This window comes from Diabrotica undecimpunctata, chromosome 3 (assembly GCF_040954645.1).
Source record: "Diabrotica undecimpunctata isolate CICGRU chromosome 3, icDiaUnde3, whole genome shotgun sequence".
Classification (NCBI taxonomy): Eukaryota; Metazoa; Arthropoda; class Insecta; order Coleoptera; family Chrysomelidae; genus Diabrotica; species Diabrotica undecimpunctata.
The window spans coordinates 53,208,439-53,221,490 of NC_092805.1; the positions used below are offsets into that span (position 1 = coordinate 53,208,439).

Here is a 13,052-nt window from a genome sequence, read left to right on the forward strand (position 1 = left end):
AACCTTAAGTGACAGCAGTGACATGACAACCACACATGACAATAGATTTAGGTCATGGACTACATGTGAACTGAATTAAGGTTAAGTTATACAATTCTTATAAAGCTTAATAAATTAATAAAACCTATCGTAAGTAGCTTTATGTTATGTCCAACAGTCCTAAAGAGGAATACATTACAGAAATAAAACGCAGAATAGCAATGAATAAAACTATTTTTATGAAAATAAAGACATTGCTTTGCAGCATTTATCTCGATTTAGAACAAAGACCAATAATGTTAGAGTGCTGTTAGAGTACAAGAAAGCGCTATATTTGGTCTGTATTTTTTTAATGGAGCAGAAGTGTGGACACTAAAAGTATCGAGCATGAACAGAATTAAAACATTGGAAATGTGGACTCATAGACGGATGCTTAAGATACATTGGACAACAAGAAAAACTTATGAGGAATTACTAAGAAAAGTCAACACAGATAGAGAATTGTTAAGACACCAGAAAATGTCTTATCTAGAACATATATAGTGAGGGGAACTCAATAAAAAATATTATAACCGGTCCTTAAAGGCAAAATAGAAGATATAGATTCGCTGTTTGTAAGCCAATGTGTATACAACTAAAAAAAAAAATCATTTAAAGTGATAGGTACTAAGAATATATAGCATTTTTCACATAAAAATGATTGCACCTCATTCAAGATTTACGACGTCAGAACCCCACAGCGTTGCCAAAACATCAGAATAGTTAGTAAATGAGGAATTTTTAAAATGTCAACTATTTGTCAAACTATTATATTAACAGTAAATACACTTAGCTTCATGACTACTGCAACACACTAAAATACATAAGAAAACATTTTAATACAAAATTATATATTCTAAATTTTAAACTTACCTCTTTTAGAGCTGTAATAGTAAAGACGTCCCGCCATTATTTCTTCAATAATGGCGGGTTCAAAATTATCTATCTTATATGAAAGCTTATCAGTTTTCTCTGCTTTCTACAGACTATTTATTTGTTTTGACATAGCACAGTCACAATATACAACAATAATTAGTTTTTAAAGCTATTAGTCTAAATTTAATATGTATTTATAAATATAATTTATTAATATATATTATATTATGACCAAATTGTGTAAGAAATCAATACATAAACAAAATTCTTACTATAAAAAAGCGGCAACACTTTATACACTTTTGCCACACGCTGAACTGTCAATAAAATTTAAAGTATTCCGGTATCAGTTGTGTACAATTATCTAATCTATTTAATTAAAATTATTATTTTGTGCAATATTAGACTTGAAGAGTTATTTCATAAAATTTATATTATTAATAATAACAAATGTTTTTGGTTATTTAATCAATATAATTCTAAAATTTTCAATATAAGAATTTTTCTGATTATTACACCATGTTGACGCCCATGAAAGATCGAGCAGTTCCGTATGGGTTTCGTATTATTAGCTGTGTTAGAAACATTTGAACTCTAAGGTTGACGTTCTAGACGATTTTAAATACAAGTGGCGTCACTTTGTATAAATCGTGACGTGCAAGTATTTTACTTTGAACAATGGTATATAGGGCTTAGTTAATAGTCAGTTATACAAAAATATAAAAATATAAAAGGTTAGCTAGCAATAGTATATAATATCAATTGACAAAAAAGTAGTATAAAAGTCTAAAAAATAGTATAAAATTGATACAAAAGTAGTTAGCTATATAACGTCAAATGTGTTTCGGAAGAACCAGTTTCAGTTTTATGTTAACTGGTATATACAGGGTGGTCCTTAAGTAATTGTACAAACGGAAACCGTAGATTCTGCACTTTAAAATATTACGATTTAAGCCAACTTGCTTTAATAAAATGTTGATATTGAAAAAGATACAGAGTGTTAAAGTAGAAATTTAAAATTTTATTTTTAGCTATAACTTTTAAGTTTGTAAATATTTTTGGACAAAAATTTATAATTGGACGCTCTTAAGTAGGATAAATTATAATTTTATACATACATTAATGTAACTGATAGAGGTCGCCACATATGCCACATGTGTGGCATAGATTTGCTCTTAACTTTTTTGCTCTTTAAGTTAGCTCTATTTGTGTTAAAAAAATATTAAACATACAATATTTTTACAAAGAAAAGGTATACTTGTTAGTAACCTCAAAATTTTACCGTTTTTGAGAAAATCGCATTTTATAAGTAAGCTGGATAATAATTTTTAGTTGTGATATTTGTACGGTAAAGTACTGAATACCTGTAGATAAGCATAATTCTTAGGTTATTCTTATTAAAACAACTCAAAGATGATAACGTAACATTACAAAATTTTTGTTATAGCTGCTAAATGTCTTATTGGAGAAAATATTCTTCATCTTCTCCTTTAGGTGCCGTGTCCGTATTCAGAAGTTGGCCGTCATCATGTATACAGTTTTTCCTTTTCTATCGCTTCTTAAGTTTCTATACCTACTGGCGTTGTATTACTTTTTCCCTATTGTAAAATGCTGAAAACCCAAAATATGTGGTTTATGTAAGATGGTACACCACCACATTTCAGAGAGAAGGCAGTGAAAACATAGTTAAATATACCTTTTCTGAACGTCTGATTGGTCAAGGCAGTCATATTCCTTGGCAATGTGGTGAGATATTGATATAATTATTTAATTTATAAAAAATCCCAAAATAATACTTATTATTTATTACGTAAATTGTTTACCCATTTTTATTAGGACAATAATTAGAAACTAAAGCACAAGTATTGAATAACACATATGTGTCTTGTTTCATAATACTTTTGCTACAAATCTAACCTTAAAGACTCAGCATTTTTACAAAAACATCAACGTTGGCCTAATAACCGATATTGTTATAAATATAGTAAACTCACAGGTAATTTAGTTTAGCATAATATTAGTTAGTTAATCATAATAGTCCATTTGTTCGATATGTAATTATAGTTATTCGTAAGCTGTAACGTAATCATACAAATAAGTAATGTCATCGATAGGTTATTCCGTGTGTATATAAGTAACCAATGAATGAGATACATCACAGTTTAATACATTATTTAACCTCTGCGATAAATATGATTGTAGTTCCATAATATACCATAAGATTTAGATATGTATCCAAAAGGATAATATTCATCCATTATATATTATAGCCACCACGTAGCCCAGAATTTAATCCGCTTGATTTTGGTATATGGGGCATATTAAAACAACGTGTCTTTAAAAAATCCCATAACCATTTGCAACCAACTATGGGAAGAAATAAATACTGCAGCAGTTTCTTTAGAACCAATGATGCTATTTAATATGAGATGATTTTTATGGAATATATTGACAAATGAAATAATATAAATGGTGGACATATCGAACACTTACTTTAACAAAAAGTTTTGTTATTTAGTTTAACTTTTTCTTAATAATAAAACATAAAATGTTTGATGTAAAATTCTATTATTCTGTTTTTTGTTAAATCCTATTATTAATTATCCTGCTGATATATTTATTTTATTTAATATTTCGTTAACTATTAACTTTAGTTAAAGGTATTTTATACCAAAATTTAGATTTATTACTGTTTTGTCCATTTTTCCTTCGTTGCCTGTAGTAACTGCCTTAAATCAGAATTATGCAGCTGATTTGTAAAATGCGATTATCTCGAAAACTGTTGAGTTTTAAAGTTATTAATAGGTATACCTTTTTTTTGTTAAAATAATGTATCTTTAATATTTTTTATCACAAATACAGGTAACTCAAAGAGCCAAAAAGTTAAGTGCAAATTTATGCCAAATGTGCATCAAATTATAATTTCTCATATTTAAAAGTACCCAAATTTTTATGCATAAATGTTTACAACATGAAAGAAACATTAAAATCTGGTCAGTAAGACCAATTATCAATTTGTTTCTAACTTAAATTACTAATGAAATCTTAAAATAAGGTGTCTTCTCACTAGTATCAAAGCATGAAAGTTATAGCCAAAAATAAAAATTTTAATTTGCACTTTAACACCCTGTATCTTTCTTAATATCAACATTTCATTAAAGCAATTTGGTTTAAATCTTAATATTTTAAAGTGTAGAATCTACTGTTTCTTTTTGTACAATTACTTAAGGACCACCCTGTATAGAGCTGAGTTTTGACAAATGTTGCCTATGAGTTCTATTGTATGCAACTTATGTATATCTTCCGAAAAATATATACTGAAGACTGTTCAAATGCATTAAAATAGGTATTAATTTGTTTTACTGGTTGTTATCTCTTAGTAAAAACACATACACGAACACAAATATATATTATATATATAAAAGAATATATGACATTCGAATGATCGTCGCCGCCTTTTTAATTTTAGAGTTTTAAAATTTAATCTTAGTACCACTTTAAATGAATTTTTTGAGTTGTATACACATTACATAAATCATCTATTTCAGCCTGTAGCTTCTTAAGGGCCCGAGAATACTGTGTAACTTGTAAACAGCGAAACCGGTCGCCCAATCTTTGTCTTAATAAATATCTACAACAACTTAACATGGATTGTGTGTAAAAGAACATTTATAAGTTAAAGTGCTCACACTAGAAATCTTTTTATCATTTACCTATAACTCTATTTGAGAAACTTATAAAATAAATAATAAAATTTAAATAGTTGGGGGCGCTATAGATAACTTGTAAACTGTAGAAATGGCTATGAAAACTGCCTTCAAACTACAGACTTTTTAAGCAACCGCAGCCTTATAATGACAATCATGCTCAAATTTGCAAAAATGCTACTTTGCACTCTGTCTTGTTATATGGACCATAAAAGTAAGTATAATAAACCGCTTTAAGGCCTTAGCAATGATCACGTCACAAATTATGAAGTTTTGAGAAAAATAAAAAATTAGAGGACATTAATCATGATGAGATAGATTGCATACCTAAAACAAATCTCTTGTCATTAGTGATATTGAGGTCTTAAAACTAACCATAGAAGGAAAAAATATTCCTAGAGGACCTGGCCGTAGGCAATGTTCCTGGCTGAAGAATACTACACAGAAATTGTTTTCAGCCTTCACTGATTAGTATAGCACTTAGACGAAAATTCGGAATCATATGAATATTATTAGTTATTAACATGGAGAATAGTGCGCCCATAATGTAGAAGGATTAAATCTCTTTGGAGTTTACTAAAATATGTCTAAAGAACATATTTCAAATAATTATGATCATTTTTGCTATGAAACTAGTATATCAATTTCCAATATTGGAGGTACATAATTTCAACTCATTTCACTATTTTAAATCAATATTAAGATTTCACAAAAGCACCTTTGTTAACACATAGTAAAAAATTTTACGTTTCTCGTAATTCTCGTAGTCTCGTAATAAAAAGGCACGAAAAATTCACATGTAACCTAAATAAGCTTGATCCATGCACATTTATTGTATTGTGAACTGAGTTTTTGGTTAACTGTGAGATACGTGAAAAATTCACAAACTGATGCATAATAGACACTTTGAATATATTTAGAAAAAAATAAACTTTTTTACCATCAGTGATTATTACTGGTTATATTAGTAATATATTTAACGAAAGAAACAACAGGTCCATACGGTTTTCTTATTATCAACCATGTTTTACATAATGCATAAAATAATTCAGTACTGAAACGTCTATTATGGAATATAATACATAATTTTTAATGAAATCATACGTCGTGAATTATGGCTAAAACAACGTAGACAAATGCTGACGTTTTTTGAACTTTTTTAAATAAGTTTAAGTAAAACAATGACTGCTAAATTTTGTATTACGTCTGCAGTCTTCGATACATAATTTGAAGCTAACTATGTACTATAAAAGCAATGAATGCTTTTATTACGTAGAAGAATCACTTCGTGCGTATTGTTGAGTAGGACGTAGCTATAATTTCGAAAAATGTTCTTTCCTTGGAGTATTGACTGGTCAAGCTGGACTCTCGAAAGCCGTAAGAATTATTTTTATTTAAATTATAAACCTATTTTTTAAATATAAAACAGTTTAAAGTTATTTCTACAATCTGTTACTATTTTTATGAACACTACTACCACCGGTAAGATGTATTCTTGTTTTAACGATGGTTTTTCAGTGATTAGAGCATATCGCGCAGCTATTTCCATTTTTAGGAAGTTTAGTTTACCTAGACGTTTTATGTTAGGTAAATCATCTTCTATTCTTTAAACTTCGATAACCTGTTCTCTAATTTATTAGGAAGCTGTAGTTTAGAAGTATATTCATAGAGTTTTTCTCTACCTCACAAAATCTACTAATCTTAATATGTACTTTTAATAATTTCAGACGCCTAACTCATCAAAAATGCCGTTTATGTACTCCTTTAAAATCGCTTTGACATTTTTTGTTTTTAAATTTGTACAATATTTCATTGTAGTAGTTCAATACAACTATGTTTTTATTACCCAAATTCCTTTAGGTCTTCCTGACGTATTTATCTTTTGCAATTTACTTTTTTCTAAATTTCTTTCATTATTAAGTTGATACTAACCTAAGGGATCATTTATCATTTTATTACTAAGGGTTTATCCTTTTCTACATCATTAGCATATCTTTTCATGGAGGAATAAGAACAAAACATTGTGCATAAACATGAGCAGCAGTCTAGAGTATGGTGGAGATATGCAGATGATGTGTTCTTCATTTGGCCTCACGCACCAAAAGTATTATATAAATTCCTGATGAACATCAACAGTAAAGAATAATTAATTCAATTCATCAAGGAAAAGGAAAAGAGCAACTCACTTGCTTTTCTAGATGTGTTATTCACAAAAGAGAGTTCAGGATATGCAAACTTTACGGAAAACCACGTAATGTTATTAACTTGCTAAGTATGGTACCAGATGTAAAATACAATTTTGTAACGGTTATTTTAGTATAAACGAAACAAAGCCAATTGGATTCGTTCAGGTTGCAGTAAAATATTCATTTAATTATCATTTTGTTATGTTGAGATATTTAAAGTTTTAATTAATGTAATTTGCGTAATGGGTTTTTTTTTAATTAATATGTATTGTTAACAAATTTGTTTCTTGAGCATAAATAAACAATTTTTTTAAATTTTATTATTTTACTTCAAGTGGCTAACAAAAGAGAGTTCAGGATATGCAAACTTTACGGAAAACTACGTAATGTTATTAACTTGCTAAGTATGGTACCAGATGTAAAATACAATTTTGTAACGGTTATTTTAGTATAAACGAAACAAAGCCAATTGGATTCGTTCAGGTTGCAGTAAAATATTCATTTAATTATCATTTTGTTATGTTGAGACATTTAAAGTTTTAATTAATGTAATTTGCGTAATGGGGTTTTTTTTTAATTAATATGTATTGTTAACAAATTTGTTTCTTGAGCATAAATAAACAATTTTTTTAAATTTTATTATTTTACTTTTGTAGACACGATATAATTTTTTTAAAAGCGGGTAGACACGATCCAAGTGTACTGGGTTAAAGCTGTACTTTGAAACACTGAAATGATTATGTCACCTATTCATCCAAGTACACTTGTATCAACAGGTTTTATCTAAGTTAAGTAGGAAGCTAACCAACTTCCTTGGATCGAAGTAGTGTGGTATTGTAAAATAAAATGGCGTCGGTATCGAAAAATCGAAAACAAGAAGTATATACAAAAAGAAAATGGTCTGAAAGGGAGAGTGTTACTCCCTCAATAAGTCACAATTCAGTGTGCGCCTCTCGAGATATTCCTGTCCATACCATCATTGAACTCCCTTCATGGCTAACGCGGGGACTGAAAGCGCACTCCGCAAATCTCTCTCCAGTTCGACGTCATACTCGTTCTCTCCCATCTGATGAGTGAAGACAGTATCTCGACTCATCCGTAAAAGAACATTACTCCATTGTCATAAATTCCAATGTAAATGTTCTCTGAAAAATTGTAGTCTAGCCACTCTGTGCCGTGGAAGTAATTTGGCACAGTTATTGGTCTGCAACTTTGCAAACCAAATTCATGTAATCTTCAACGAACTGTAAATACACTTACATTATTGCCTCGATCCTCTTGAAGCTGATTTGTTGTTTGTACCGCTGTTAAATGATGATCCCCCAAAGCGTTGACTCATATAAAACGATCATCTAAAGCGGTTTGATTTGTGTATACCTATGGGTGTATACCTTTAGGTTTGATTATAAGTTTATTCCACAAGTTAACAAGGGATAAAATCAAAGGGATGGTTTTTAATATTAACGATCTTACTTAAAAATTTAGTAACTAATATTAAACTCCTATGTTTTAAATCAATTGCGCCGATTCTGCTAGCAAAGCCAAGTGGGATTTGTCTAATGTGTATGTGTGGGGTTAGAATTTAGGAGACGATAATGGTTTTTAGGCTGAGTTGGCCTGTTAGGATTGATTAAAATAATTTTGTGGTTTTAAATTATTATTCTTTATTGAAAAATTATTACTGGAATGTCCATACAAACTTTTAAAAATATTAAATTCGTCGACATATGCTAAGCAATCTTCAAGAGAACTGAGTTTCTTAAGGTGCATGTTATTAAATACAACAAATTATCTGCCTACTCTTTAATAGTATCCTTACTTATTCTTTGGGCTAAATTGCTTTTTAGTTGGATTCTTGTTCCAACATTTTGGAGAATTATTCTATCTCTTCCACTAATCTATCTCTTCCATTAATCTATCTCTCCCCACTATTTAACAAAGAAAAGGCAAAAAGAAAAAGTACTTAAAGATATCAGAAGTACCTCGCCTTCTTCTTCGAACATTTGCTTTTACAGAAAGGCTTATACTTCTCTTTGAATACCACTGGTACGTATAGGTTCAATGTGAATAAGCGTGAAGTTAAAACACCAAAAACCAAACAAGTTATATCACTTAGTATGTAAAATGTTCTTTTCAGAAACGTACGGATCCTAATTACCGCGCCAATTGTAAATTTGGATTGCAAAAAGTAGTTTTTAAAAATTAATTTATTTTAAAAAGTAAAAGCTAAAAGGTTATTTGAAAATTGCTCTATTTATAATATTGCGTAGTTTCTGGTATACTGGAATATACAGATTTTGTAACACTCAGTATCGTAACGTATTTAAAGTCGACTATTCAGAAAAAATTCTAGTCCTTTTTACGCTGACTAATTAAAGTAATATAGTGCAGTCGATGGCACTATTGGTAACGCATTTACTTCTGATTTAGACACATGTGCGCATGATAAGATGCTACTGATATTTTTCTTGCTAGTTGCATGTCACCAATCTGTGTTATAAATTGCGCGTTAGACATTTATGTAACTATCACGATATGACACGTATCAGTAGAATTTGCCACGCCGAATCGATATATCGGTGTTTTGGGTGGTAATGCACTGACAAATTGAGTTCGGGCATGTGAAGAACGTAACATAAATAACTTGTAAATTGTAAATTAAATGAAGGTGTACCTATATGCAAAAATAGTTTGAAACAAAATATGTCTTGTTGACTTATACCTCAAAAATGTACTAGGCTATCTTGTATACAAACTGATTCACGCAATCTGATGTCCCTGATTGTACAGTGCTTCTTTAGCAGATCGCAAAGGTTCATGAATAATTGTATAAAAGTTTTGAAACTTATCCGGGTGTTACAAGAGTTTCTTGATAATAACGTACTGGCTACTTTGGGCGGTTTATTGAACATTTATTATATCAATATAGTCTAAATCATTTTTGGTTGCATTCAGGAATTCCATCTTTTTAGTTTTTCTTGCTGTTCTGTCAATATATTATCTCCTTATTTCTTCACATCTTTTGTTTAAATTCTTTTCTGCTTTTGTTTAATTTCTGGTAAAATTTTCTTGTCTCTGTTGGCTTATTTAGTTATTTTCGTTCTTTGTTCAACTTTTTTCTCTTCTTTCTGCGGTGGATTTTCTTTTTTTTACGTACTTGTTTATATTCCTCCTCTGGTTGTCGAATTTTATACCCCTGTTGCATCAGTAAATTTATGCTCTGTTTTTTCTTTCTGTTATAATCTTCTTCTTCATTGTTTATCAAACGAGTTATTCGCTCTTGTTTTTCTTTGTTTACCGTCCATGCCTAGTAACTCTTCAGTTATGTTTAGAACCCATTTTCGTTTTTTATGTTTAAAATTCTGGCCCTTACTCTACTTTCGACCCAGTAGTGATCAGAATCCGCATTTGTTCCTCTCCTGGTACGAACGTTTATTATATTCGATTGGTGTCTTAAGTCTACAAAAATATCATCTATCATATTTACTGTAAGACCTTCTGATACCTTTGTGTATATCTTTTCGAACAAAGTTAAAATTATACAGTCGATTTAAAAAAAAACTAATAAAAAAGGATATTTTTGAAAGAAAAGCATGAAAAATATTTAAAATTCGTTAGTTGCCAAGCACCCAATTTTTTAATTTTGTTGGGCTGTGTTATCATTCCTGTTCCATACCATGAAATTTAAAGGTTTACTTTTTATTTCCGTTCTTCCTTTGGCGAAATTTTCAGTTTTTTATTGACGCTTGTAAAATGAAAGTATTTGCTTTGTTGCGTAGTTGCAGTAATCGTTGATTCAGCTATTAACTCAGCTGGTGATTCATATGTTTTTTATTTCACTGTATAAACACATTTCGATATAATGTTAGGACATTGATTTTTTCCGCTATTAAATAGGCTATCTCGGTTATTTTGACAGTCAAGGGAATTAAATTTTTCACAGAAATAAACTTCGAATCTTGATAGTTGCCTTTCGTTCTGTTTTTCGTACTGTCGAACACGTAGAATTAATTGCGGAGAGTATTGTATTTGCAATAATGATTTATGGAAACTCTTTTTATAAGCTTGATGATCTAATGTATTATTTTTATTATTATAAGGAGAAATATAATATTGTATTGTTACAATGTAAAGTGACCAACAAGGAAATATATTTGCTTACGCGCCGCTAATCACTGAATTCAAAATTTCTGAGAAGTTATGATTAACACATGATTTCGACTAGTTTTTTAACAGTTTTGTCACGTCATTTTGAATGATTAATGTCATGAGACTGAGTAGCTCATGAATGTAAAGTCCTGACAGGACAATGACATGGGACAGGTGGCACGAGGTCTCATGGCAGAAATAGGGATAAGCATTTTAGAATACATAGATTATCATTATACAAGAAAGTAATAAAGATGTACAACAGTCAGTATTAAACATTATTACATGCGGCAGTCTTGTGGTCAATCAAGCCTGCTACTTCTAAACTAAAACGAAAACAAGAAGTTGTTAGAATTAGAACAATATCGAGTTAAGAATACCTCAACCATTATCATTTGAAGGTAACGTGACTGGAAAATTTCGGCGATTCAAACAGTCATTTGAAATTTACCTCTTGGTCAGTGGCAAAAGGCCGAATAGTAAGAAATAGTAAAATTTGCTCTACTGTTAAATTTTTTGGGAGATCAATGACTTAATGTGTTTACCACCTTAAAGTTAATGGATGCACAGAGAAAATCGTATGTTACAGTATTGGGTGAATTAGAGAAGTACTTCACTCCTAAAAAGAATGTGATTTACGAAAGATTTTTATTCTACAATAGAAAACAAGATAAAGGAGAGCTATTTGATACTTAGCTTACTAACTTACGTAAATTGGCAAAAAATTGTAAATATGGAGATGTTCTAGACTCAATGATCAGGGATAGACTAGTTTTAGAAACAATCAATAAATATTAAGCGGATTAAAGATGGAAAATCACCAGGACCTGATGAGGTGCATGGTAAAATTTTAAAGCTATTAGAGGCACACTAAATCACAGCTCTTACGAAGCTATTCAACAGCATCTACGAGACTGGTTACTTACCAAAAGACTGGCTACTATCAATATTCATTCCACTTCCTAAAAAATCCAATGCTAGAAAATGTGAAGAACATAGAATAATTAGTTTGATGAGCCATGTACTTAAAGTACTTCTTACTATCATTCACTCGAGCATATACACCAAAGTAGAAGAATACCTGAGTGAAGTTCAATTTGGTCTCAGAGCAGGACTCGGAACGGGGGAAGCAAAGCACTTTTTAGTTTGCAAGTTCTAATACAGAGAGCCAGAGATGCCAGCTGCGATGTGTATGAACGTTTCATTCATTTCTAGAAGGCATTTGATAAAGTCTCACGTGGGAAACTAATCGATATCCTAAAAACATCAGGACTCGATGGTAAGGATATACGACTGATCTTAAACTTATGTATACCTCCAACAAAAAGCAACAGTGCCATTAGAAAATGAACTGTCCGAGATCTTCACAGTCGAAAAAAAAGTTAGACAGGGTTGGATATTGTCACCAGCATTATTTAACATATATAACTTATAAACAATATTAGATATGCAGACGGTACTGTGTTGCTGGCAGATAGTGCGCAGGGGCTCCAAAGGATGATGGATAACGTTGTAGAAACATGTAATAAATATGGCCTAAAACTAAATTGCAAAAAGGCTAAAATTATGATTATTAGTAAGAACACCCAAATTACAATAAGCGATACACCGTCAGAAAGACTGAAAAAAATATGCTATTTGGGCTACAATATTTAGGATACTTGGGATCACAGCTACGAAATTAGGATGTACTAAAACATCCTGGCTGGCCAATATTAGGAAGTGGACTGGTCTAACGCCAACTGATCTATTTCGAGCTGCTGTGTCTAGAGTAAGATAGGTCAATGTAGTTATCATTGTTATCAACGTCTCTAGAAGATGGGCAAATTTAGAAGAAGAAAAGGGGAAAATGGTCATCAAATGACAAGAGAAAAAGCTTCAAACAACAACTTTAATACTGGAAGAAGCAGAACATCGGAACAAGAGAAAAACTCAAGGAAATGGGGTCAGTGCAGAAAATGTGGTCTTACTCATGAGTTCCGAAGGTATCCAGCATTTGATAAAATGTGCAATAAGTGTTTGTATTACAACCATTTCGATAAAATGTGTAACAACAGGATCGTAAGAGAAGTTCAGGAGATTCAAGAAGTAGATATGGACAGTGAACAGGAAGAAT

The 13,052-nt window shown here is 30.6% G+C and overlaps 1 protein-coding gene across 2 annotated transcripts in view; it reads left to right on the forward strand.

Annotated features, from left to right (window-relative positions):
* Nucleotides 1–13,052, forward strand: part of LOC140435601 (facilitated trehalose transporter Tret1-like) — a 45,353-nt gene that overhangs the window by 14,215 nt on the left and 18,086 nt on the right. Inside the window, exon 1 of one of the 2 annotated variants that reach the window (XM_072524345.1) lies at nucleotides 5,897–5,978. The exons of the other annotated variant lie outside the window; for it this stretch is intronic. Coding sequence (XP_072380446.1) covers nucleotides 5,930–5,978 — 49 coding nt within the window. The 5' untranslated portion in view covers nucleotides 5,897–5,929. Of the gene's footprint in view, nucleotides 1–5,896; nucleotides 5,979–13,052 lie in introns of those variants that run through there. 2 annotated transcript variants of the gene reach the window in all.